The 24,849-nt window shown below is 44.4% G+C and overlaps 1 protein-coding gene across 1 annotated transcript in view; it reads left to right on the forward strand.

Annotated features, from left to right (window-relative positions):
* ADAMTS19 (ADAM metallopeptidase with thrombospondin type 1 motif 19) overlaps positions 1–24,849 on the forward strand; it is a 209,874-nt gene that overhangs the window by 128,265 nt on the left and 56,760 nt on the right. Inside the window, exons 11-13 of the mRNA XM_075272292.1 lie at positions 11,877–11,978; positions 15,675–15,805; positions 15,924–16,096. Of these exons, the coding sequence (XP_075128393.1) occupies positions 11,877–11,978; positions 15,675–15,805; positions 15,924–16,096 (406 nt within the window). The remainder of the gene's footprint in view (positions 1–11,876; positions 11,979–15,674; positions 15,806–15,923; positions 16,097–24,849) is intronic.

Consider the following 24,849-nt stretch of genomic DNA (forward strand, 5'->3'; position numbering starts at 1 on the left):
TGATTCTACTAATTTGGCAACCTCCATATCGACAGTATAGAGTATATCAGCCAACTGATCTTAGTACACGTAGTGACCGGCTGACAGTTGGATGTTTTGGCTAATTGCTATTATTTCCCCCCAGATAAGCCGACCCCAACAAGCTGTTTGGCTGCTTATCCCCCCACCCAGCTGCACTGACATAAACATTTGCAATCTGGCAGTAATACAAATGAATGTTTATGGATTTCTAAAGGAGAAAGATATTTTGGTGGTCAGAATGTCCAACTGTCTTCTTATATTTATGGCCACTGAAGTGCTGAATGGAAGCGTCCCAGGTGATGGAGCAAGGACGCCATGAGCTTTAGATTTCACCTCTGCCTTTGAGACCTTGATCAGAGCCCATGCTGCCATTTATGGTAGCTCATATATTACCGGAATAACATACAGCTGACATAAACGGCAGTAATAGAAGTATATTGGGAAATGAAAAGTGCTGGTTTACCTTACAACACTTTATATAACGTGATGATCATGTGATACAGTGCTTGGGGTAAATGGATGTATTTATAGTTTAATAGGTCACCCGGAGAGTGCCCTGAACTTTCAGGTAATGAGGGGATTTGCCTGGGGGGTTATCACAGAGACAGGGTCAAGATACATTACATATGTTGATCTTGCATTTGAATTACAACCAAGCCCAAACAAAATGTTTTCTTAATTCGGAGCTGATGACAGTGTTCTGGCAACCTTTACCGTACAGAACTTTTATAAGCAATGAGGGACGAGTAACGGTCTATCACGCTTTCCATGAGCTGAGTACAGCTGGGATAGATAAAATAGGGAAAAGACAGATATCAAGAAACTTGTAAGTGAGCACTGAGTGCAATGTTGTAAATACACTTGTGTCTGAAGTTGTGTGTGCTTTAAAGAAGGTTTATGGCTCCAGCAAGATAAGTCTTGAAAATTTCTTTCATAGTATTGGATACAACCAAACACTTGTGATTAGTCTACGATACACAGATACTTATCTGCCGCAGATGTATTGACTTCAGTGCTGAAAAGGTAACATCTGTTATAATGTAATTTCTTAAGGCAATGATTTTCTAAGTGCTATCTTGGAAAACTATTGAAAATAACACAAGCTGTTAAGCCTTTACAGGAATCCCATTTGTACATACGAGTAAAGTAACCCAAATCAGCAGATCTGTATCAGATGCTAGACGCTATAACTATGTTATAATTAAATGACGTTCTAATGACATATTTTAGATTATGAGCAATGATGTCTAACCAAAGCAATCTAGCAACTAATGTAATGTATGCAGAGAAGCTCATTACAATTCTAATGCACTTTATGTGTTGGGACATGAACTGTGCTGAAACAGATGATTTTCTGGATCGGTAAAGGTGATGAGAAAGTGAATTCCAGGCGCTGGGACCAGCTCCAAATTAGAACGTTTTCTGGATTGTGATTCTCTCCAGATCATTCTGTAGTTTATGCTATGACTTAACACAGTTGTAGAGTTTAATCTATCACATTCCTCTTAGTTTGTGCTAACACATTGTGCAAAACTCAAAAATCATGTTGTTCAAGCTTGTAGTAAATATCGAAATTATAGTTGTTTATTTCATCCTTGGTGGCTCTTTAGGTTTTAAAGTAGTCTACTACCTCCCCCAAGCATATTCAGTTGTCACCACTGGGATACTCAACTAATCACAATGTCTAACAACATACATATATATACTATTGTAGACTGATAGAAAAACAGCTTAGAAGTCTTATGCAAATGAGGCATTTGGTGCACTGAGAGTGGGCCTTCGACCCTGGGAGCACTGCTCTTGCAGTGTACCAACTGCACTCAGGGGACCCTAACCTATTTATCTGTGGGGCTGGATTAATGGTTCTGGTGACAGACCCCCTTTAACAGTAATATTACTTAATTGTTATATGATGATTCCATAATATAATCTTATTAATTCTTCTTAATTCTTCTTTTGTAATTTAAAGGAGTTTTCCAGCAATCCACAACATAGATGATCACTATGTGAGCTGCAGTAATTCAGCATAAAGACTCCACACAGATCATTTGTTACAGCAGCCCAGGTTCTGGGGAATTGCCATGCCCCTCCTCCTGAGGTCATCAGTATAAAAACCTTTTACCACCTCTTATCATCTGTTCATAGGTACAACCACACTGATTCCAGGGCAGTTGGAATTTTTTCTTTAGCCCCAACACTCTTGAGCAATTAATGCAGTTGGTTTTGGTGCCTGATGTGTCACTTAGGCTCTCTACCGTGATGTGGGTGGTGTCAGGCAGGAGAAGGCAAGGAGTCTCAAACCAAACATAGCTCATAGCTCCAATAGGAGGCAGCCAGTGTCAGAGCTCAGAATCACACCCCTTGACTGCTCCTGCCTGACACCACTCGCCTGATAGTACAGAGCCTGAATGGTATATGAGGCTTCAAAATTAACAGCACCAATTGCTTAGCAATGATGGGGGCAAGAGAAAAAATTCCAACTATGCCAGAATCAGTGAAGCAGCACCTATTAAATGACGCAAAAAGACTTGACAGAGGTGGTGAAATGTTCTCTTTAAGAGAAATACCCACTACTAATCTGTATCCATACTGCTCTGTGAGCACACCACACACTATTAACAGTGGTCTGCAGGATAAATAGCATTCACAGAACAAGTAGTTTCTGTGAGTTTAGGATATTTTTCAGTTGGCCTCTTCTACTTTAGATGACAACCATTACTAACGGTAATGACTGATTTTGTTATAGGCTATGGCCCCACATAGCAGGCCGCAGCAAAAAAAGCAATATGGGAAACCACCGTTAGTAACTCATCACGATTTTTCGCTTTTCACAAAAAGTGGACACCTCTCTGAGCTTTCTGCTTCCATTAAACCTATAGGGAAACCACCAGCATTTCTGTAGGTATAATTGACATACTGCAATTTCCAAATCCGCCACAGTTTTGGAAATCACAGCTTTTTCGCATAGTTTTCTGCAGTGTGTGGATGGGATTCCCTTTGCAGTGATGTCACTTGGGGCCCCGACCATAACAAGGGTTTATACATAGCATTTTAGAATGTGCAGTAGTTAAGCTTTCCCTTTTACCATCTATACCATGGAATTCTATTTAAGGTAAATGCATTGTATTTTGCTATGATTTTAGCCATGTGCATAGAATAATTTTTATTGTTAAATCTTACTTTCCCCCTACGCCCAAACAGCAGCACAAGCTGGGGTATTCCTGCCCCTGTGTACTGTTAGGACAGGTGGAACTTTTAATAAACTAACAAGTTACCCTCCCATAAAAGGTCCCGGAGACCTCCCCCTCCCTGTGTTTTTTTCTGTCCTGTTACCAGCACAGGTGGAGGGAGAGGTCTCCTCCTCTCCCACATATTTTTCTTGGGAAATCTCCTTTTTTAGCCCCCCCCCCTGTTTCTGGTCTTACCTGGGGGTGTGGGGCTTCTTTCTAGTCTTCTGTGCGGCGCCTCCCCCCTCCCCCGGTCTGGGTAGACATGCTCCGGCGTCCGGGGGGGGGGGGAGAGGGAGTGAGAGGCGGCATCTTCTATGTCTTCGGCGCTGCGGCGCCGCACGCTCCCGGCTCTCCCCCACCGCCTGAGGGGATTCTCCGGCGGCCGGGGGAGGAACTTTGTGCCGCAGTTCTTTGTTTCCGCCGCGGGCACTGCTAGGGTGCTCCGCGGACTTCCGCTCTCCCCGCGCATGCGCGGGAATCCTTTTCGCGCATGCGCGGTCCGGCTTCCCCGCGCAGCCAGGGATTGGGAGCACTTTTCAGCGTTCTCATCCCCCGTTTTGGGTAAATTTTAAGGGGGCAGTGTCCCCCCTCCTCTCCAGCCTTCTAGCCAGGTTAGGCTAAAAGAAATTTGTGCCCCTCAGCCTTGACTCAGGCCGAGGGGGTGGAAGGGGCGGAGCTAGCAGGTCTCCGCCCCCCCCTTTCGCCCTATTTAGCCCTGGTCTGCCCAGAGTAGGTTGCCTGTCTGCTTAGCTTGCAGGTTCCTACTGTTCCCTGGGCAACCAGAAAGTAGAAAAATTCCTAGACACTTCAAGTGCTCTGAATCCCATTTAAAGGTGATGTATGCCCCCTGGTGGGCTCTGAGGGTAGAAGCTGTAAAGGTAAGGAAAATAATGAGTAATATGTTTTTCCTTAGATGTCATCCTCCTCCTCTGTGGCTGATAACCCTAAAAGGAAGGCTTCCAGTAAATGTCGCCACCTAGCCTGTGTTAAGTGCGAGGTGCCCTTACCTGATGGCTACGCATATCAATGTTGTCGCGGGTGTCGAGGTCCCCCCTCAGAAGACACTTCGTTCCGTGACGTAGTCGGTTGGGTGAGAGAATTTGTCGAGGAGTCGATGAGAGAGATGAAGGTCTCGATCTCTCAGTTATCTAAGAGACCGCGTTTGGATTCGCCTCCTTCTCTTCCACCGATGGAGGGTCTCCAAATCTTGGATGAGGTTTCCTCAGAAGAGGACAACCTGGACCCAACTAAACCGGTCTTCTCGGTGGATAGGATGCCCAAGCTGCTAAAAGTGGTTCGGGCTAAAGAGTTAGGGGAGGCTACTGAGGAGACTCCGTCTACCTCTCTCAGAGCCTTCACAGCGGACCCAGACTTGGTCAAAAGGCTCGAGGCTGAATGGCTGTTCCCTGAACGCCCATTCATTGCTTCTAGACGCTTTAGGTCTCTCTTTCCCCTATCCGAGGCACAATCTAGCTCCTGGGGCCCTCCGCCCAAAGTTGACATTGCCGTCTCCAAATTGTCAAAGCGTACGGTAGTACCAGCGGAGGATGGCTCTAACCTCCAGGATGTGATGGATCGGAGGGGTCCCTGAGGCGTATATACGCCTCTTCCTCAGCACAAGCCTCAGTGGGCATCGCGGCTAGCGAGGTAGTCGCTAAACTGCGGTCAGACATCTCAAAACTGGAGAGAGATATTGACTCCGGGGTCCATCGGGACGACTTGCTGTCGGCCATGACAAATATTACCCTCATGTCTGACTATCTCTCAGAGGCGGCTTTCTACCAGGTCAAGCTGGCAGCAAGAACCATGGCATTGTCCACCGCCGCAAGGCGCCCACTTTGGCTTAAGCCCTGGAGGGCAGATAACGCCTCCAAATTCAATCTATGCGCCTTACCCTTTGAGCCAGGCAGACTATTTGGGAGTGAACTCGACCGGATAATGGAGGGTCTGGCCGATTCAAAAGGTAAGAACCTGCCCCAGTCTACAGGATCCAGGCAACGATCCTTTCGGGGCTACGCCCCCTCCAGAGGTATGTCTAGAGGCCAATTTCGTAGGTGCCCCTCGGGCCCAAGAGGCGGTCGAGGTTCCTCCCATGGTGGTGAAAAGAGAGCCACCTTCTGACTGTCACGATCCCCTTGCCTGCAGGGCCAAGGTGGGGGGTCGTCTTTCCTTACATTTAACCGCCTGGCACCATCATATCCAGGATCCTTGGGTTCTCCAGCTTATACGGGAAGGCTACAAGATAAGCTTCCTTTCTCTTCCCCCAGACAGATGCAGGAGGACCCGCCCTCTTCAGGGCACCAAACAACTTCATCTGCAAAGATCTGTGCTGGAGTATATCGACAAGGCTGCATTGGAACCCGTCCCTCTAGACGAACAAGGGCAAGGCGTCTACTCACCCGTGTTCCTAGTGCCAAAGTCGACCGGAGGGTGCGCATGATTATCGACCTAAGGTATGTAAATCAATTTATCCGCAAGGTCCGGTTCCGGATGGAGACCATAAGGTCGGTTCTCCCCTTTCTGCAGCCAGGAGATCTATTCGTCACCTTGGATCTGAGGGACACATACCTCCATATCCCCATCTATCCTCCACACAGAAAGTATTTAAGGATTGCCACATATCTAAACGGAAGATTACATCACTTCCAGTTTACAGCTCTCCCGTTCGGTATAACCTCAGCCCCCCACACCTTTACAAAGGTAGTGGCCCCGGTCATAGCCGCCCTGCGCCTCCAGGGGATATTTATTGTCCCATATTTAGACGATTGGCTGATAAAAGCTCAGTCAAGAGAGCTCCTTGCCACACAGTTGAGCATCACAGTGGCATTTATAAGCGAGCTGGGCTGGCTAGTAAACTGGCAAAAGTCAGTAGTGGTTCCATCTACCCGGATTCAATTCCTAGGGTTCAACTTGGATTCTCTCAGTATGATGATCTCCCTGCCCTCTCCTCGAAAGGAGAAGATTGGTCGAGCGGTTCACCACCTATCCCGAACCAGAAAGCTTACAATCAGGACAGCGATGAAGGTCCTAGGTCTCATGTCCGCGACCATCGAGGCAGTTCCCTGGGCTCTATGGCATATGCGCCCTTTACAGCTCGAGATCCTGAGAGTATGGAACCACAGTCCCTTGGGACTTCAGAAGCCTATCCAGCTATCCATCAGTGCCCGTCGATCACTACAATGGTGGTCCCAACTCAAAGACGGGAGGTCCACGGTCCAGACCTCCTGGACCCTGTTGACCACAGATGCCTCCCTTACAGGCTGGGGAGCACATCTGGGGGAGACCCTAATACGGGGAAGATGGAACCAGCAGGAGAGAACTCGCTCCTCCAATTGGCGAGAGCTTACGGCAGTTTTTCTGGCACTACGGACTCTGACTCCCCATCTCCAAGGGAAGGCTGTCAGAGTAAGGACAGACAATTCTACGGCCGTTCAATATATCAACAAACAAGGAGGCACCAGGTCCCCCTCCCTGATGCGGTTGACCGACCTGATATTTTCCTGGGCGGAGAAGAATTTGTCCCGGCTGTCAGCGGTACATATCAAAGGCCACCTCAACGTCCTGGCAGATCAACTAAGCAGGGGACTAGTAACAACAGCCGAGTGGTCCCCGTCCCCGGAAATTTTCCAACAGCTCACCAGGATATGGGGTCTCCCTGAGGTGGATCTGATGGCCACCCAACACAACGCCAAGGTGGGACGATTTTGCTCCCTGTACCGGGACGGCAATCCCTTGGCGATCGATGCCCTGTCGATACCCTGGAGCTTCAAACTAGCATATGTTTTCCCTCCGATTCCAATGATTCCCAGGGTGTTGGCAAAACTCAGGCAGGACCAGACATCGACCATTGTCATCATGCCGTTCTGGCCGAAAAGGGCATGGTTTACCCACCTCATGTTAATGAGTCGAGGGACCTACTGGAGGCTTCCGTGTGTCCAAAACCTGGTAACTCTAAACAGTCAGCTCTGCCAGGATCTGGACAGGTTCAACCTCACTGCCTGGAGGTTGACCGCACCGTACGTGGAGACAGAGGATTGTCCCAGGCCGTCTTAAGAACATTGGCCCACTCTAGAGCGAACTCAACCAATCGTAGTTACCAGAGGATCGCTCAAGTATTTAATGACTGGGGAGCCAGGAGGCAGTGTGATACATCAGCCATTGAATCAGTCCTGGAGTTTTTACAAGAAGGGTTGGACAAAGGATTGTCCCCAGCCACCTTGAGAGTACATGTCTCGGCTTTATTCGCTCTATTGGGGACCAGACTGTCTCAGAATCCTCTTATAAGGCAATTCCAGAAAGGGGCCTCTAGGCTCCGACCCCCGGTACGGCCCCCGGTCCCCCAATGGGACTTAGCTGCGGTCCTGCAAGGGCTATGTGGCCCTCCATTTGAACCCTTAACTGAGGTGGACTTCAAGTACCTCTCTTGGAAAGTGACCTTTTTGCTGGCAATCACATCTGCCAAGCGAGTAGGTGAGCTCCAGGCCTTGGCGGCATCAGAGCCATACACAATCTTTTTTCCAGACAGAGTCCAGCTCAGGTTTGTTCAAGGCTTTCTGCCCAAGGTTCCGTCAGTGAAAAATATAAACCAGACTATAACCTTGCCCACCTTCTTCCCCTCTCCTTCCTCGGAGTGGGAGGAGAAGATGCACAGTTTGGATCTTGTACGTACACTGCAGATATACCTGGACCGAACAGGCCCATTCCGCAAGTCAGAAAACCTGCTCATCAATTTTTTTGGTCACAACAGAGGTGTTAAGGCGTCCAAACCTACCCTGTCAAGGTGGATCAGAGAAGCCATCTCAGTGGCCTTGCAGACACAGGGGCTGCAGGTTCCAGAATTTTTGCGAGCCCACGCTACCAGGTTGGCTGCATCCTGGGCAGAGAGGCAGTCCCTCTCAGTAGACCAGATCTGTGCGGCTGCATCTTGGTCTTCCCACTTGACTTTCGCCAGGCACTATAGATTGGACTGGCATATTTCCAAGGCAAAGTCTTTTGGTTATTCTATCCTGACCTCTGCTTGTCAGGATCGCCCTCCCTAGAAGGGGTATTACTTGTTAAATCCCCATCTTGTGCTGCTGTTTGGGCATAGGGGGAATGGAAGATTATGTAGATAATCTGTTTTCCCTTAGCCCAAACAGCAGCACAAAGCTCCCTCCCTTTTTTCTTAGTATGGATAAGTTAATTAGAGTCTGTATGGTACTTGGAGACTAACACAGGGAGGGGGAGGTCTCCGGGACCTTTTATGGGAGGGTAACTTGTTAGTTTATTAAAAGTTCCACCTGTCCTAACAGTACACAGGGGCAGGAATACCCCATCTTGTGCTGCTGTTTGGGCTAAGGGAAAACAGATTATCTACATAATCTTCCATTCAGTAACATCAATAGTAACAACAACATTATTGTACATTCATTCTGAAGATATTATATTATTTTCTCACCCCCAAAGTACAGATCTACTTGTATTCGTGTCCTGGCTGCAAACAGCGGCTTAGTTTTTGGATGAAATTTTCATTGTTTATTGATTTTACACAAGCAAATATGATTGACTTACTCCAGCTGTATGTATTGCACATGTCTTGGCAGAACGATGTCATAAAATGCTAAGCAATGTAACCTCTTTAATGGACCACATAAAAAAAAACACATCAGGGTTATTCATGTGTCACTTCAGTTGAGGTCAAACAACGCAGATATTACATAAACTATTGTTACAAGTAAATAATATCAGCAAACAATATTGAACAAACAATTAGGGTAAGGCCTGGTTCACATCTGTGTTTGGTATTCCGTCCGCTTGGGGACCCCCCCTGATTTGTGCGGACACTGCGCGGAAAGCACACAGACCCCACTATAGTCTATGGGGTCCATGGAGTTTCTCTCCTAACTGCTTCTTAATGCATTCAGTATTTCGTTCGGGGGTCCCCAAGCGTACTCCCCGAACAGAATACCAAACACAGATGTAAAACAGGCCTTAGTTCAAATAGAGGAAATTTTACGTCAGAAGCCGAAATAAAATTCTGCATTCTGTTCATCTCAATGGGAGGCTCTCACTTCTTTTTCTGCTACCTTTTTCTGGGTTTGTTCCCACTAGCAGAAAAAAAGAAGTAAGCTGCCCTTTCTTCAGGTGGATTCTGCGGCTGATTCAGCCGCGGCATCCACCTCGTGGCAGCACCCTTCGGACTACGCCTATTCATTTGGGCCTACTCTGGAGCAGGAAGCCGTGACTGTCGGAAGCTGCAACAGTCGCGACTGGCGCATTTTGGGTCTATTTTGACGCATCAAAATCCAGACCAAAATACACCATCTTGTGCCCTATGTGTACGCGGCCTTAAAGGTTAAAGAAGACCTTTCATGTCCCCTGACAATAACTGAGTTATATATCAGTGCTGTTAATTTTGGCTCTGATATCACTTCTGAATCAGAGAGGCGAGCTAAGCTGAATCCATTGTATAACACCACTAATTTCAAAGGACAGGAAAAGTCCTCTTTAATGTCCCATGATGAAGAAACATAGCGCTGTATTTTATTTTCCTCAGTCCAGCTTCACAGGGGCCTATTCACATTCTGACCATATTACATCTTTTTTTGTGGACCAGAATCTGTTCCTAATAATAGTTTATGTGGTTTTCCATCCATTTTTGAAACATGCAGCATGGTCTAGTTTAATCCATTTTCTGATGTGAATACACCCATTATAGACTTAGAAAAGCATGCATCAGTATTCCATCAGTGTTTCATCAGTATTGGATCAGTATTTCATCTGTATTTCCATTAATTGTTATTGTTTGCTACGGGGTAAAAAAATTATCTGAAAATAAAACCATTGAATGCAAATACAGATGAAATTCTGTTGTAATAACCATGAAACGTTGATGGAATACTGAAGTGATAATAAATCACCACTATATCATGGTGCATTGTTCTGCTAATGTTACTCATTACAATACTCCCGGAGCAGCATGCTTCTCTCATAACATAACCCAGAAACTGTAATGTTGAGATTGTGAATACCTTAAAGGTTACGATTCATTGTTTTGGATTTGTTGTGATGGGTATCTAGGTGTCTTTATCGGGAGAGACATTTTCTAATTCGATCCATCCTTTTTTGGATTGTGACCCATTCAGACAGTTGCAGAAATTTTTGTATATTCCTTTCAGGTACAACATGTTCTGTTCTTCTCATAGTACAGGTATAAACTGAATCTCTTGAGCCCTATTGTAATATTTGTAACAGTGCCCCTCGTCTACTGTGTGAAATTATAATACTGGTACTGTATGTTGTTTTGTGACAGAGGGGCCTATTGTGTAAAAAATATTGATATTTATAAGTCTTGTGAGGTGTGGGTTATAGAGGAATCACAGTTTCTTCTGAAAAAAAAAAAAAGAAACAAAAATATTATTTTCTCAAAGTCTTTATAAGTCTAAGGCCCCATGTAGCATCCTACTGCAAAAAAGCGCTGCTTGAAAAACCACAACCGTTTTGTAAATTGCAGGGTGTCCACTGCGCGTATCTTTCTGCAAGGTGGGGTTGGGATTAGCCAGAATTCCATCCACTTTGCTGTGACTGTAAAACGCTGCATTTTTTTTTTTTTTTTTTGGCAGTGTTTTTGCCACAGGGAGATGTTTACACCAAGTGGGGGCCCGGCCTACAGGTACATACTGGAAATGTACAGAGCAGGGGTATCAGCTGTCAACATTTATGAATCCATTTTGGAGGAGTCATATTAGAGGTCATGGACTCCACCTCAAGCCACTCTGTGTCCATGTGTGCAACAGTCCAGGCTTCTATGATTATCTTATGAACCTAGATGTTTTTGTCACTATATATAGATAATTCCAACAAAGCTTTTACACAACCTTGTATAGCAAGATAGTAGTGTATATCAGCACTGTGCCTAGTTGACTCTTCATTGAATATTGTAGCTATTTCACATACTGGCACTTTCATTCACTAGGTATTCGGTTGGGGCTGGTACCCCTACAGTCTGTATTTCTTGGCTGATGCATTGAGAGAATACAAACTACACTAACATGTAGACTGGCAAGCACAGACTGAAGTAACTTAGTGATAGCACTTCATGTAATTGTTATATTGTGTCTGCTTGTAAAGGAAGCAAAGTCCAATAATGGGATTACAACAGAGAATTCCCTTTCCTTATATCATAGGGATTATATTATCCAGTATAGTTACATTAGGCATGACATTTAAAGAGAACCTGTCTGAAGTGTCTTTGGAACTAAACCACAAACAATGCTGGAACTGTACTTTAGATATCGAAAGTGTCAAGGCTGTCATGTGCTAAACCCACCCAATATAGATTGAAGACAGGGTAGATGATATCAATCCTATCTAAAATCCTCTACTGAATAATTGGTGGTTTCTAGTGCATAAGTTTCTAATGTCAGAAGAGGATTACGGACAGATGTGAGCTGATGTACCCTGTCCTCATATTGGGTTTGTTCAAAACGTGACCACTTTGATTCTTCTGCTCAGCGAATTCACCTACTAGAATCTAGAAAGATCATTTACATACAGCAAGTAAACTAAAGATAGAGTTTTGTATTGTGCAATGTTTTGAAAGATGTGCTTTATATATGTACCTGCCATTTTTAACATATTTTTTAGCATGTTATTTGTACAGGACTCTGGTGTAAGCTGGAGAGTGAAAAAGAGTGTAGAACAAGACTGGACCCACCAATGGATGGCACAGAATGTGGCACTGAAAAGGTACGTTGTTGTTTTATCACTTTCTTTCTTAAAGGGTTAACATTTTCTTAAAGGGTTAGCAGTTCAAAACTAGCAATATACTAAATATGTTAAAGGGAGTCAGACAGGTCCAAAATTCCTCCCAAAACAATAGCAAAAGGGCTTCAACATAACATAAACACACTGCCCTAAAACTGATGAAGTAATGATGCAGAGATAATCGTCTACTTATGAATTTGCAAATTGCCTAAAAATGCGGGGGGGGGGGGGCTTCATTTTCCAAATTTGCCAACAGACAACTATGATTCAGACAGGTGAGGGTGAAAATGTCAATCATGGAGGTAACATTGGACACCGATTCCAGAGAAATGGAACAGAGGATTTGCAAATGTCTGTAGCAGATTTGATAAATCGGTCTCATCCCTGGCTGATTTGCAAAGCCATTAAAAGATGATTATCCCTACATTGTTTCATTGATTTGTACCAACACATGTATATTTCCATTTCTATTAAAGGCCTCTGCACAATTGTTGTTTTTTGAGGAATTTTAGACCTGACAGACTCCCTTTAAGATTAAACTCATCCCATGGCAGATTATAACAGAGCCAGAAGGATACCATTGACCATACTAGGATCCATCAAGAATCCATTATGGTTCCCATCCTTTTGCTTGACCAAAATCTCCAAGAAGAAATTTTTTGTTTGGGATTTTTGAAGGAATCTACTCAGGAGGCTCTTTAAGGAATCCCCAATGCAGATGTGAACCTAGTCTAAGTGGGTTGAACCAGGGTAAGAAAGACATGTCTGCTTTTTTCAGTAACATGTGTGACACTGTTCCTGGGACAAATCTGGCATGTTTTTGTTATCCTGGTGCAAAGATGGTGCATGTTTTTTGTTTTACGTGCATAGACCTGAGCACCTTGGTACCCAGCAATAATTTGGAGAAAATTATATCTGCATTAACATTTTTCTGAGGTCTCAGTCTGCTATACTTTGCTCATAGCTGCACCATACTCATTGTGAAGATATAGTAGGTGATAAAGATAAAAATTATAATGTGCCTGTGGCGAACACAGTAAAGGACTCAGGAATAGTATATGGACCCCTTGCTATTCCATATCTTATCATAGACTGCTATCTCATTGTCTAACAGTATATTGGCAACTGTTGAAATGCAGTAGTTCAGGCATATATCTGCACTCTAATAGGCAGTAGGGGGTGCTTTAGGTTGACAGTGGCTCCCCTTACTGAAAAGTGCATTGTGATAAAGTTCTGGCATATTATGGATAGAGACCAATGTGGATATAGGCCAATATTTAGAAATAACTGGTCCTAGTACTGAAGGCCAAGCTCCAGGTTCTGAAACACTACTGTACAATAAAGGTATTTATTAGATATAACTAACATATATTTCTAGAGCTATTTCTAATGCTACTAAACCTGGAGTTATACAGTAGACACACTACGGATTAATGGCTAATGGCATTGTTCCTGAGCCTTAATACCTATGAGAATCAGTAAAATGACTTCAGTTTCTTCAGTGGCATGATATTCAGTAAAATACGTGAAGTCATCTGCTACTCTACATGGCTCTAATGGACTCTCTCTCTCTTTGTGCTTTGTGAAATGTATTATTTTTGTCATTTGAGAAGCAGAATTGAAAATTTGTATATTTAACTAAATGTAAAATGATATGAGACAGTAATATGGTGTGTTATTTGCACAAATATATGTATTATTTTATGCGTGTGTTTGGGTATTTCCCAATGCATTAAAATCTTAAAGTATTTATTACAGCAATTAGTTCCAACATAAGGGGAATCCATTCATCCATAATGGGGACTCTGTTTAGTATCAGTCATCGGTTTCCCGTCTCTTTCCAGAGTTTATTTTGTGCTATCAGAATTAATTGAGTTCAAAGTTTCCATTAATACCATATGGCCATTTTTCTCACATGAAATAGACAATTAAAATAGAACACTTTGTAGTAAGATGTTGACAGCAAATATATTTCATCCCATGTGTAATTCCCTCTCTCTTAAAGCCGAATGCCAAATGTATGCTGAGCCTGCCATGCAATTTTCAGGATTTCCAACATAAACACACAGAGCAACACAGAATCTTTATGAAAGGTTGTTTAGTCAAAAATAAAAGTTTATAAGTGTAAATTCAGTGAAGCAGAAATGTTTTATACTAAGCAACCGTTTTTTAATGTTGTACGGGATCAAATGTCTTCCACTAGATTTCTCCCTACTCTAGGCTGGCAGTTTTTGGGTCTAGACTCCTCAATACACAATTTTATCCTCTTACAGCATTGTCCAGCATTTTCTCAACCAAAATTAAAATTAAGGCTTAGTATAACATTCTCGAAACCCGGAAGTTTAACAGTAATGTAGAAATTTAATGTGATCACTAAAGGATTATTAAGTTTAGCTGAGGTTATAATGTTAGATGAACCCATCAGTTTCAGGGGGACTAACTTACCACCCAATGTATATGGAGGTCTCCTGACTTTCATGATGGTAGATGTCAGGGGTGGAATCAGCCTGTTGGATTTTAATGTACCTAATCATTGGGGATAGTAGTGTCTGCCAGTGGCTTACTTCCCATTCCCCATTTAGACCACATGAATACTTAAAGGGATTCTACCATTAAAAACCTTTTTTTTCTCCTTAACATGTCAGAATCGCCTTAAGAAAGGCTATTCGTCTCCTACCTTTAGATGTCTCCTCTACCCCGCTATTCGGTTAAAATCCTGTTTTCCGCCGGTATCCAAATTAGTTCTCTTGCAGCACTGAGGGCGAGCCCCAGTGCTTAAAAAGCACTGAGGGCATCCCCAATGCTGCAAGAGAACTCTCCAGTGCCGCCTCCATCTTCTTCAGGAACTGGGTCTTCACCGCATCTTCTTCCAGGGGTTGGCTTCAAACTTCTAGGCTTCAGGCCTAGGGAAAAGCCGACTGCGCATGCCCGCTGGCCACAGGAAATGGCCGCTTACACAGTTTGTCAACAGTTGTGACCATTTATAGCCAAAAACTTTTGACAGCTCTATAAAATGCAAATGTTAGGGGGGCATTCACACTACCATTGGTGACCCTCATCAAAGTCCGTAGCTATTGTCCTTTACACGATTTGGCAATGGACACTCTTAAATTTGTTAAAATTTAAATTCATTTCCATGGGATTTTATCTTGTGTCAGTTAGTGTCCATTTATACCCAAGTCCGTTTTTTTCCAGTGGACAAAAAAATCCTACATGCAGGACTTTTCTGTCCATTAGAAAAAAATGGATGGCAAGTGTCCATTATTTTTTTTAATACTGAAGTCTTTGACAACTGATAGCCAACAGTTATTTTCCATTTGTGCCCGTTATGATAGGTGTCCGTTTTCTTTTCAAACGGACACCTTCATAATGGTATCCAACAGTAGTGTGAACCCTGTCTTATCAATGGATGTTAAACAATATATCAGAAAATTACATCACAAAATCTCCATATACACAGTAAATTGCTAGATTTGTGGTTCTTAGTAAAAGAGAAAAGTCTGCTAATGCAACATATACTTATGGATTCAGAGTTTAATTGATTTGCATTATTACCCAATACACAATTTGTAAGTTCATTATCCTTAATGTTAAAAAGATCAAAATAATATGTTGCTTTTATACTGGCATAAAAATGCTGATATATTCAGAATGAATAATTGACACTTTTACACGCAGTGGTGTAGAGTCGGCGAATGCACCAGCATGATGTCCTCTTCTGAACACCTGTCTGGAGAGTGGAGCTCCTGGAGTACCTGCAGCAGAACATGTGGAGCTGGAGTTCGCAGTAGACAACGGAAATGTCTTAGGTAATAGTAATAAATATTCATTGTTTTTCATTTGCTTTATTACTATGTTAAATATGAGATAGTCACTGGCTTGTGGTGTCTTTTTATACATAAATCTAGTATACTTTCTCTCTTGTAGTCAAAGTACTGAAGGGCGACAATGCAACGATCCAAAAATACAATACAAAGTATGTGAAAACCCACGCTGTCCTCCTGGTGTGCCTGATTTCCGAGACTGGCAATGTCAGACTTTTAGCTTCCGCTCTTCTTACCATAAGCAAAAGCATCGCTGGCACGCTGTCATTAATGAAGGTATTTGCAGAGAACGTACTTCTAAAAAAATAGCTCTTGTTGCATTTGTCATAATACGGTAAATGTCCTTTGCTTTTGTATTCCGGTTTTACTGGAATCTTATACATACCAGACAATCATAGAGAAATAAAAATATGCACCTTTCAAAATGAGATACAAAAAAATCTGAATATAAAGTATATTTCTCAATTTTTATTCACAGGAGGCTCATGAAATCCGTTAGAATGTTCAGTTTGATGTTTCTTCTTGTTAAAGTATTAGATTAAGGCTATGGCTCCATGTAGCGCGCCGCTACAGAAAAGCAATGCAGGAAAAAGCGCTGTGGCAACGCATCATGGTTTTTCCCACAGCACTTTTCTCAGTCTCTGCTTCAATGATAGCTTTTGGTAAATCACTGGTGTTTCCATAGGTATAATTGACATGCTGTAATTTCCAATACTGCAACGGTTTTCTGCAATGTGTGGATGGGATTTTCCCGGCTTTATGTAGTAATTTATTTCTTTTTGGTCAGTTAAAGGTCTGTACACCTTCTGAAGTGTTAGTGAATGAGGGATATTTCCAACCTGTGGCTGCCTCTGCTAAAATAAGTGATTTAATAATGAAAATTAAATATTAAGTCTAAATTGAGAAACGTGTTATCTCAAAACCGTGCCACAACAAAATTGAGCCATAGTTAGAGCTGGGCAGTCTGTTGTAAGACTGTATAAGGAGGGGTTCACTCTTGCGCTCGTTCTCCAGTTTGTGCATTCCACCAGGTTTCCTTCTTCTGCCCCGGCAAAACTGGACAAGGAATGGAACCCGAAGGTCAGTTTTAAAACCCATTCATTTGAATGGGTTTCAAAAGGTGACCGCCCATGTGTGTCTTCTGCCTGTCTGCATTTTTTTTAGCCGGATACAAAGTCCTGCATAAGCCTTCATACATAAAATCCAATCAGTTTTTTTTTATGCTAATAATCACATTAGGGCTGAAATGTAATATACATTAGTCTCTCAGGCTGTGGATGTGTACAATAAGCATCAGTCTGCCCCCTCCTCTATCTATTACTGATACTACTGGTTTGTATGTAATTCTGCCAGGAGTAACTATACAATAGCAAACATATAGCTGAGAAAAGCCAAAAGTGACCATAACATAAGATCCAGGAACTCTGGACTATAAATACAGTGCAAATATATGAAAAAAAAACAACAACCCTCAAACAAGCTATTAGCACAGTCAGTAAAAGCTGCCTGTGAATCCCATCTGTAATCAAATTGTAAGCTCTGAGATTTGCAGAATCTTCAGTACTTTGCACAAAGCAGTTTGCAGATGTGCTGTGTGGAGAATTAACCCTTTCCCTCTGTATGAGAAGGACCTCCCCCTCCACTCACTGGCTGTGAACCAGCCTTGTTTCTATCTAGGGACATTCTTATCTGGCAACAAAAGAATGCACTGCAATCTAGAAGGGAGATTCCTATTGGCAGGAACTTTAGAGAGGTTTTTCAGCAGGAAAGCAATCACATTTTTATTTAAGGTGCACTAAATTTGGTCTACACTCACATGCTGTATGAAACGAGACTACCATTTAAGTCAATTTTGACTCTATTTTTAACATCTATGATTTAAATATGAAGGTTTTTTTTTTTAATTTTGGAAAATTAAGTTCATAAACATAATTACAAATTCATTATCATATGAGCATTCTTATTTGTCGACTACCAGGAAATGTGGAATGTTGGTCTAGAGGTCGAAAGGTCACCAGCATAAACTTTCTCCATTGTAACCACAGGTTTATTACACTGATTTACAGGTACTAATTGGAACATTTACAATAAGAAAGCTATATGCGTTGTGGTCAGCTTTAAGGAATAATGAGTAAAAACCTCCTAAATCAGATTTCACTTTTCATATTTTAAATGTCCCATTAAACACCAGCCCTAAAAGTTACAGCCCTGCTCGCTATAAAATTTACAGATTTTTTAAGGTTCTTTTTCCATATGAAAATATTGTATAGAATCGGTACGGTATATATGCTTTAAACATATGGAATAAAAAATCACTTCAACAAAATGAACAGTTATACTGTTGATCCCTTCCGCACACCCACTAAGATGCTTGTAAGTATTTACTACCTCTGTCTGGTTCTTCAGCGCACATCTATTAAAACAATTACATAAACCTAGTGATATTCCCTTTATATGATATTAAGCAGACCTAGGTGATTTACTGAATGGTAATAAACTAAGTAATGGAACATAGCAGAGATTTTCCTCTCCGCAGACTGTTTGGTTAGACTGTTTGCCTATCTGTACAATGAATGATACATGTTGTATTTACACAGACTTGACTGTTTAAAGAGTAAAAAAATCATCTGGAAAATGTGCAGAACAAGTTGAAATTACATCCATGTGCACTATGTCCATTTACCATTGTACAGACAAGAGGAACTACAAAGTCTCAAGTATTTTTAGTAGCATTTGCTTACGATACTAAACCTTTTATGACCCCGATAGTACACAAAGGTCTCTTATTCTTCTTGCTATAGCGTTATCATAAGAAAGGAATTATATTGTTTTAAAGAATGGATTTTAAAGAACTAAAATAAAGATTATGCATAATAAAATGAAAATATAGGATGCAATTGAAGAGAATTAAGTATGTCTAGTATGTCTAAAATCATGTCTAGGGGTCCCTCCATTTAAAATTATAGGCCATGTCCCCTGTTTACCAAAACTGCCCCCATTTTCATGCCAAAATATCTTGTGCAAGGCTCCCTATGCTGAACTATGGATTCACAGTAGACTGTAAGTAGCTCCCCACACTTGGGGCAGGGCTCTACTATGTTTGGTCACTTCAATTGATCGTCTAACAATCCCCTGAGGAGCATTCATGTTTTGGATGTGAAACGCATTGGAAGGGAAGGAGTTATTAACAGGGCAATTGTAGGGTCAGCATTAGGACCACCCTTGTAAGGCACTATCCACCATTGCCTTACAAGGGTGGGTAGATCCTTATTTTCTGTTCAGTCCATTCTGTTCCTAAGAAGAACAGATTAAACAAAGGTAATGTGAACCTACCTAGCATGTGCAAAAACACCCAGCACAGCGAGACAGCTCCGTTATTCGTAAGACTTAGCCTTTAATTGTGGATTGGCATATCCATAAAATTTTCTTTACAAATATCAGATACCAGTAAAAAATAGAAAAAACTTTGTTTCTTTTACAAAAACATGTTACACGACTTGTAACTCACCAGCCACCATAGAAGCAATTTCCTACGCTTTTCGAGACCTATGTCCCTTACTCATGGTACATCTGCCATGAGTAAGGATCTTATGTCTCGAAACGCGCAGGCGTTTCCAATTTTAGCTTAATATAATATTTGGGTTATATTTTTGTAGTTTTGTTTGGGTATGAACTTTTTTAGATGATCTGTGAAATAATTTTGCATATTTTCTGAAAGTATATTTATTTGCTATATAGTACTTATAGTTCTATGTGCACAGACTTCCTGCACCCAAAGTCATGTAAGAACTTGTTTATATCTTTCTGCAAAGCATCCAAAGTATTGTCTAACCCCATAAATGTATGCTGAAAAAAAATCAAAACTGTTTTACATTATTCCATAGAGACTGAAAAACAAAATAGTAAAACGTTATCCTTAGAAACCAAGCACGATAATGACTAGAGATGAGCGAACACTAAAATGTTCGAGGTTCGAAATTCGAATCGAACAGCCGCTCACTGTTCGTGTGTTCGAACGGGTTTCGAACCCCATTATAGTCTATGGGGAACATATACTCGTTAAGGGGGAAACCCAAATCCGTGTCTGGAGGGTCACCAAGTCCACTATGACACCACAGGAAATGATGCCAACACCTCTGGAATGACACTGGGACAGCAGGGGAAGCATGTCTGGGGGCATCTAACACACCAAAGACCCTCTATTACCCCAACATCACAGCCTAACAACTACACACTTTACACACTCAATACCACCTCTCTGACAGTAGGAAAACACCTTGAAACATGTGTATTTGGCACTTGCAGTGAGGAGAGCTTGTCACCAGCAGTGAATTTGGCCCTTGTAGTAAGTTGAGGTTGGCACCAACATTTGTTTTGAAAATCAGGGTGGATTGAGCCTCTAACCAGCAGAGTTTGGGCAAATTCATGGTGGAGGGAGCCTCTAAAAACCCCAGTTTGGACCAATTCATGGTGGAGGGAGCCTCTAAAAACCCCAGTTTAGACCAATTCATGGTGGAGGGAGCCTCTAAAAAACCCAGTTTGGACCAATTCATGGTGGAGGGAGCCTCTAACAGCCCAGTTTGGACCAATTCATGGTGGAGGGAGCCTCTAAACAGCCCAGTTTGGGCAAATTCATGGTGGAGGGAGCCTCTAAAAACCCCAGTTTGGACCAATTCATGGTGGAGGGAGCCTCTAAAAACCCCAGTTTGGACCAATTCATGGTGGAGGGAGCCTCTAAAAACCCCAATTTGGACCAATTCATGGTGGAGGGAGCCTCTAACCAGCCCAGTTTGGGCAAATTCATGGTGGAGGGAGCCTCTAAAAACCCCAATTTGGACCAATTCATGGTGGAGGGAGCCTCTAAACAGCCCAGTTTGGGCAAATTCATGGTGGAGGGAGCCTCTAAAAACCCCAGTTTGGACCAATTCATGGTGGAGGGAGCCTCTAAAAACCCCAGTTTGGACCAATTCATGGTGGAGGGAGCCTCTAAAAAACCCAGTTTGAACCAATTCATGGTGGAGGGAGCCTCTAAACAGCCCAGTTTGGGCAAATTCATGGTGGAGGGAGCCTCTAAAAACCCCAGTTTGGACCAATTCATGGTGGAGGGAGCCTCTAAAAACCCCAGTTTGGACCAATTCATGGTGGAGGGAGCCTCTAAAAACCCCAGTTTGGACCAATTCATGGTGGAGGGAGCCTCTAAAAAACCCAGTTTGGACCAATTCATGGTGGAGGGAGCCTCTAACCAGCCCAGTTTGGACCAATTCATGGTGGAGGGAGCCTCTAAACAGCCCAGTTTGGGCAAATTCATGGTGGAGGGAGCCTCTAACCAGCCCAGTTTGGACCAATTCATGGTGGAGGGAGCCTCTAAAAACCCCAGTTTGGACCAATTCATGGTGGAGGGAGCCTCTAAAAACCCCAGTTTGGACCAATTCATGGTGGAGGGAGCCTCTAAAAACCCCAGTTTGGACCAATTCATGCTGGAGGGAGCCTCTAAACAGCCCAGTTTGGGCAAATTCATGGTGGAGGGAGCCTCTAAAAACCCCAGTTTGGACCAATTCATGGTGGAGGGAGCCTCTAAAAACCCCAATTTGGACCAATTCATGGTGGAGGGAGCCTCTAAACAGCCCAGTTTGGGCAAATTCATGGTGGAGGGAGCCTCTAAAAACACCAGTTTGGACCAATTCATGGTGGAGGGAGCCTCTAAAAACCCCAGTTTGGACCAATTCATGGTGGAGGGAGCCTCTAAAAAACCCAGTTTGGACCAATTCATGGTGGAGGGAGCCTCTAAACAGCCCAGTTTGGGCAAATTCATGGTGGAGGGAGCCTCTAAAAACCCCAATTTGGACCAATTCATGGTGGAGGGAGCCTCTAAAAACCCCAGTTTGGACCAATTCATGGTGGAGGGAGCCTCTAAAAACCCCAGTTTGGACCAATTCATGGTGGAGGGAGCCTCTAAAAAACCCAGTTTGGACCAATTCATGGTGGAGGGAGCCTCTAACCAGCCCAGTTTGGACCAATTCATGGTGGAGGGAGCCTCTAAAAACCCCAGTTTGGACCAATTCATGGTGGAGGGAGCCTCTAAACAGCCCAGTTTGGACCAATTCATGGTGGAGGGAGCCTCTAACCAGCCCAGTTTGGGCAAATTCATGGTGGAGGGAGCCTCTAAAAACCCCAATTTGGACCAATTCATGGTGGAGGGAGCCTCTAAACAGCCCAGTTTTGGCAAATTCATGGTGGAGGGAGCCTCTAAAAACCCCAGTTTGGACCAATTCATGGTGGAGGGAGCCTCTAACCAGCCCAGTTTGGGCAAATTCATGGTGGAGGGAGCCTCTAACCAGCAGAGTTGTGGGAAAGCAGGGTGGAGGGAGCCTCTAACCAGCAGAGTTGGTGGAAATCAGGGTGGAGGGAGCCTCTAACCAGCAGAGTTGGGGGAAATCATGTTGGAGGGAGCCTAGTATTAGCAGAATTGTGCAACGCTTATGGTGGATGAGTATGAGGATGCGGAGGAATTGGAGAGGTTGAGTACAGACATGGAGTTTCATGTTGGGGTGCTTTACACAGGTGGGCACAAAAATGAAGGCTCTATCCAGTGGTGGTTCATTTTTATCAAAGTGAGCCGGTCGGCACTCTCAGCTGACAGACGGGTGCGCTTGTCAGTGATGATGCCACCGGGGTCGAGAGGGGTCGGAGAGGACAGGGCTGTGGTCGGAAAGGTATTCCCGCAACATGCGCCTATACTTCTCACGCCTGGTGACACTAGGACCCTCTGTGGCGGCACTTTGGCGAGGGGGTGCCATCAAGGTGTCCCAGACCTTAGACAGTGTGCCCCTCGTTTGTGTGGACCGGTGAGAACTTGGTCGCCTACTGGAGGAACTGTCCTCCCTGCCGCCAACGTCACATGCTGGAAACATCTCCATCATATTCTGCACCAATTGCCTGTGGCAAGCATTGATGCGATTGGCCCTCCCCTCTACCGGAATAAAAGACGAGATGTTGTTTTTATACCGGGGGTCAAGGATAGCAAAGATCCAGTACTGGTTGTCCTCCATGATTTTGACAATATGCTTGTCGGTTGTAAAGCACCCCAACATGAACTCAGCCATGTCTGCCACAGTGTTAGTTGGCATGACTCCTCTGGCCCCACCGGAAAGTTCAATCTCCATTTCCTCCTCATCCTCCATGTCTACCCATCCGCGCTGCAACAATGGGACGATTCGAAGTTGCCCGGAAGCCTCCTGTATCACCATCACATCATCGGACAACTCTTCTTCCTCCTCCTCCTCCTCCTCCTCCATTAAACGCGATGAAGCGGACAGATGTGTGGACCTACTCTCCAGCTGTGACGGATCGGATGCTATCCCTAACTCCTCTGTGTGATCTGAGTTATCCCTGATGTCAATCAGGGATTCTCTCAGAACACACAAGAGCGGGATTGTAAGGCTCACCATCGCATCCTCAGAGCTCACCCTCCTTGTGGACTCCTCAAACACCCGTAGGATGTCACAAAGGTCTCTCATCCATGGCCACTCATGGATGAGAAACTGAGGCAGCTGACTTTGTGGCACCCTAGGGTTTTGTAGCTGGTATTCCATCAAAGGTCTCTGCTGCTCAACCACTCTATTCAACATCTGAAACGTTGAGTTCCAGCGTGTGGGGACGTCGCACAAAAGCCGGTGTTGTGGCACATGCAGGCGTTGCTGGAGAGATTTTAAGCTAGCAGCGGCTACTGTCGACTTGCAAAAGTGGGCGCACATGCGCCGCACTTTCACCAGTAGCTCTGGAACATTGGGGTAGCTCTTTAGGAAACGTTGCACCACTAGGTTGAAGACGTGGGCCAGGCATGGAACATGTTGGAGTCCGGCAAGCTCCAGAGCTGCTACCAGGTTCCGGCCGTTATCACAAACGACCATGCCTGGGCCCAGGTGCAGCGGCTCAAACCATATTGCCGTCTCATCGAGGAGGGCATCCCTCACCTCGGAGGCAGTGTGCTGTCTGTCCCCCAAGCTGATCAGCTTCAGCACAGCCTGCTGACGTCTACCAACGCCAGTGCTGCAACGTTTCCAACTCGTAGCTGGGGTCAATCTAACAGCGGAGGAGGAGGCGGTGGCGGAGGAGGAGGCGGTAGAGGAGGAGGAGGAGGGGGGTGTTCTTCTCGTGTCCCTGCCAGGAATGTTAGGCGGGGAGACGAGGTACACCGGGCCAGTTTGGGAAGCAGTCCCAGCCTCAACTACATTCACCCAGTGTGACGTCAGTGAAATGTAGCGTCCCTGTCCGCATGCACTTGTCCACGCGTCGGTGGTCAAGTGGACCTTTGTGCAAAGCGCGGAACTAAGGGCCCGCCTGATGTTGAGTAACACGTGCTGGTGCAAGGCGGGGACGGCACACCGGGAGAAGTAGTGACGGCTAGGGACGGCATAGCGAGGTGCCGCAGTTGCCATCAGGTCCAGGAAGGCGGGAGTTTCAACAAGCCGGAACGCCAACATCTCCTGGGCCAGCAGTTTAGCGATGTTGGCGTTCAAGGCTTGCGCGTGTGGGTGGTTAGCAGTGTATTTCTGCCGCCGCTCCAATGTCTGAGAGATGGTGGGTTGTTGTAAAGAAGCGCCTGATGGTGCCTTTGATGGTGCAGGAGAAGGAGATAAGACAGGAACAGGGGAGGATGAGGGAGAAGTCAACAAAGTGGCGGAGGCAGATGAAGTGGTGTCCTGGCTCGTCCTCTGGAGTGCATCGCCAGCACAGTCAGCAGTGGCAGTGGCAGAGGCAGTGGCAGAGGCAGTGGCAGTGGCGTGAACGGCAGGCGGCCTTTGTCCTGCCGTTGCTGCCTGCCACTGATTCCAGTGCTTGGATTCCAAATGACGGCGCATTGAAGTGGTGGACAGGTTGCTCTTCTCAGAGCCCCTAATCAATTTCGAGAGGCAAATTGTGCAGACAACACTATATCTGTCCTCGGCGCATTCCTTGAAAAAACTCCACACCTTCGAGAAACGTGCCCTCGAGGTGGGAGTTTTTCGGGGCTGGGTACGAACTGGAAC

This window comes from Leptodactylus fuscus, chromosome 1 (assembly GCF_031893055.1).
Source record: "Leptodactylus fuscus isolate aLepFus1 chromosome 1, aLepFus1.hap2, whole genome shotgun sequence".
NCBI classification, from domain to species: domain Eukaryota; kingdom Metazoa; phylum Chordata; class Amphibia; order Anura; family Leptodactylidae; genus Leptodactylus; species Leptodactylus fuscus.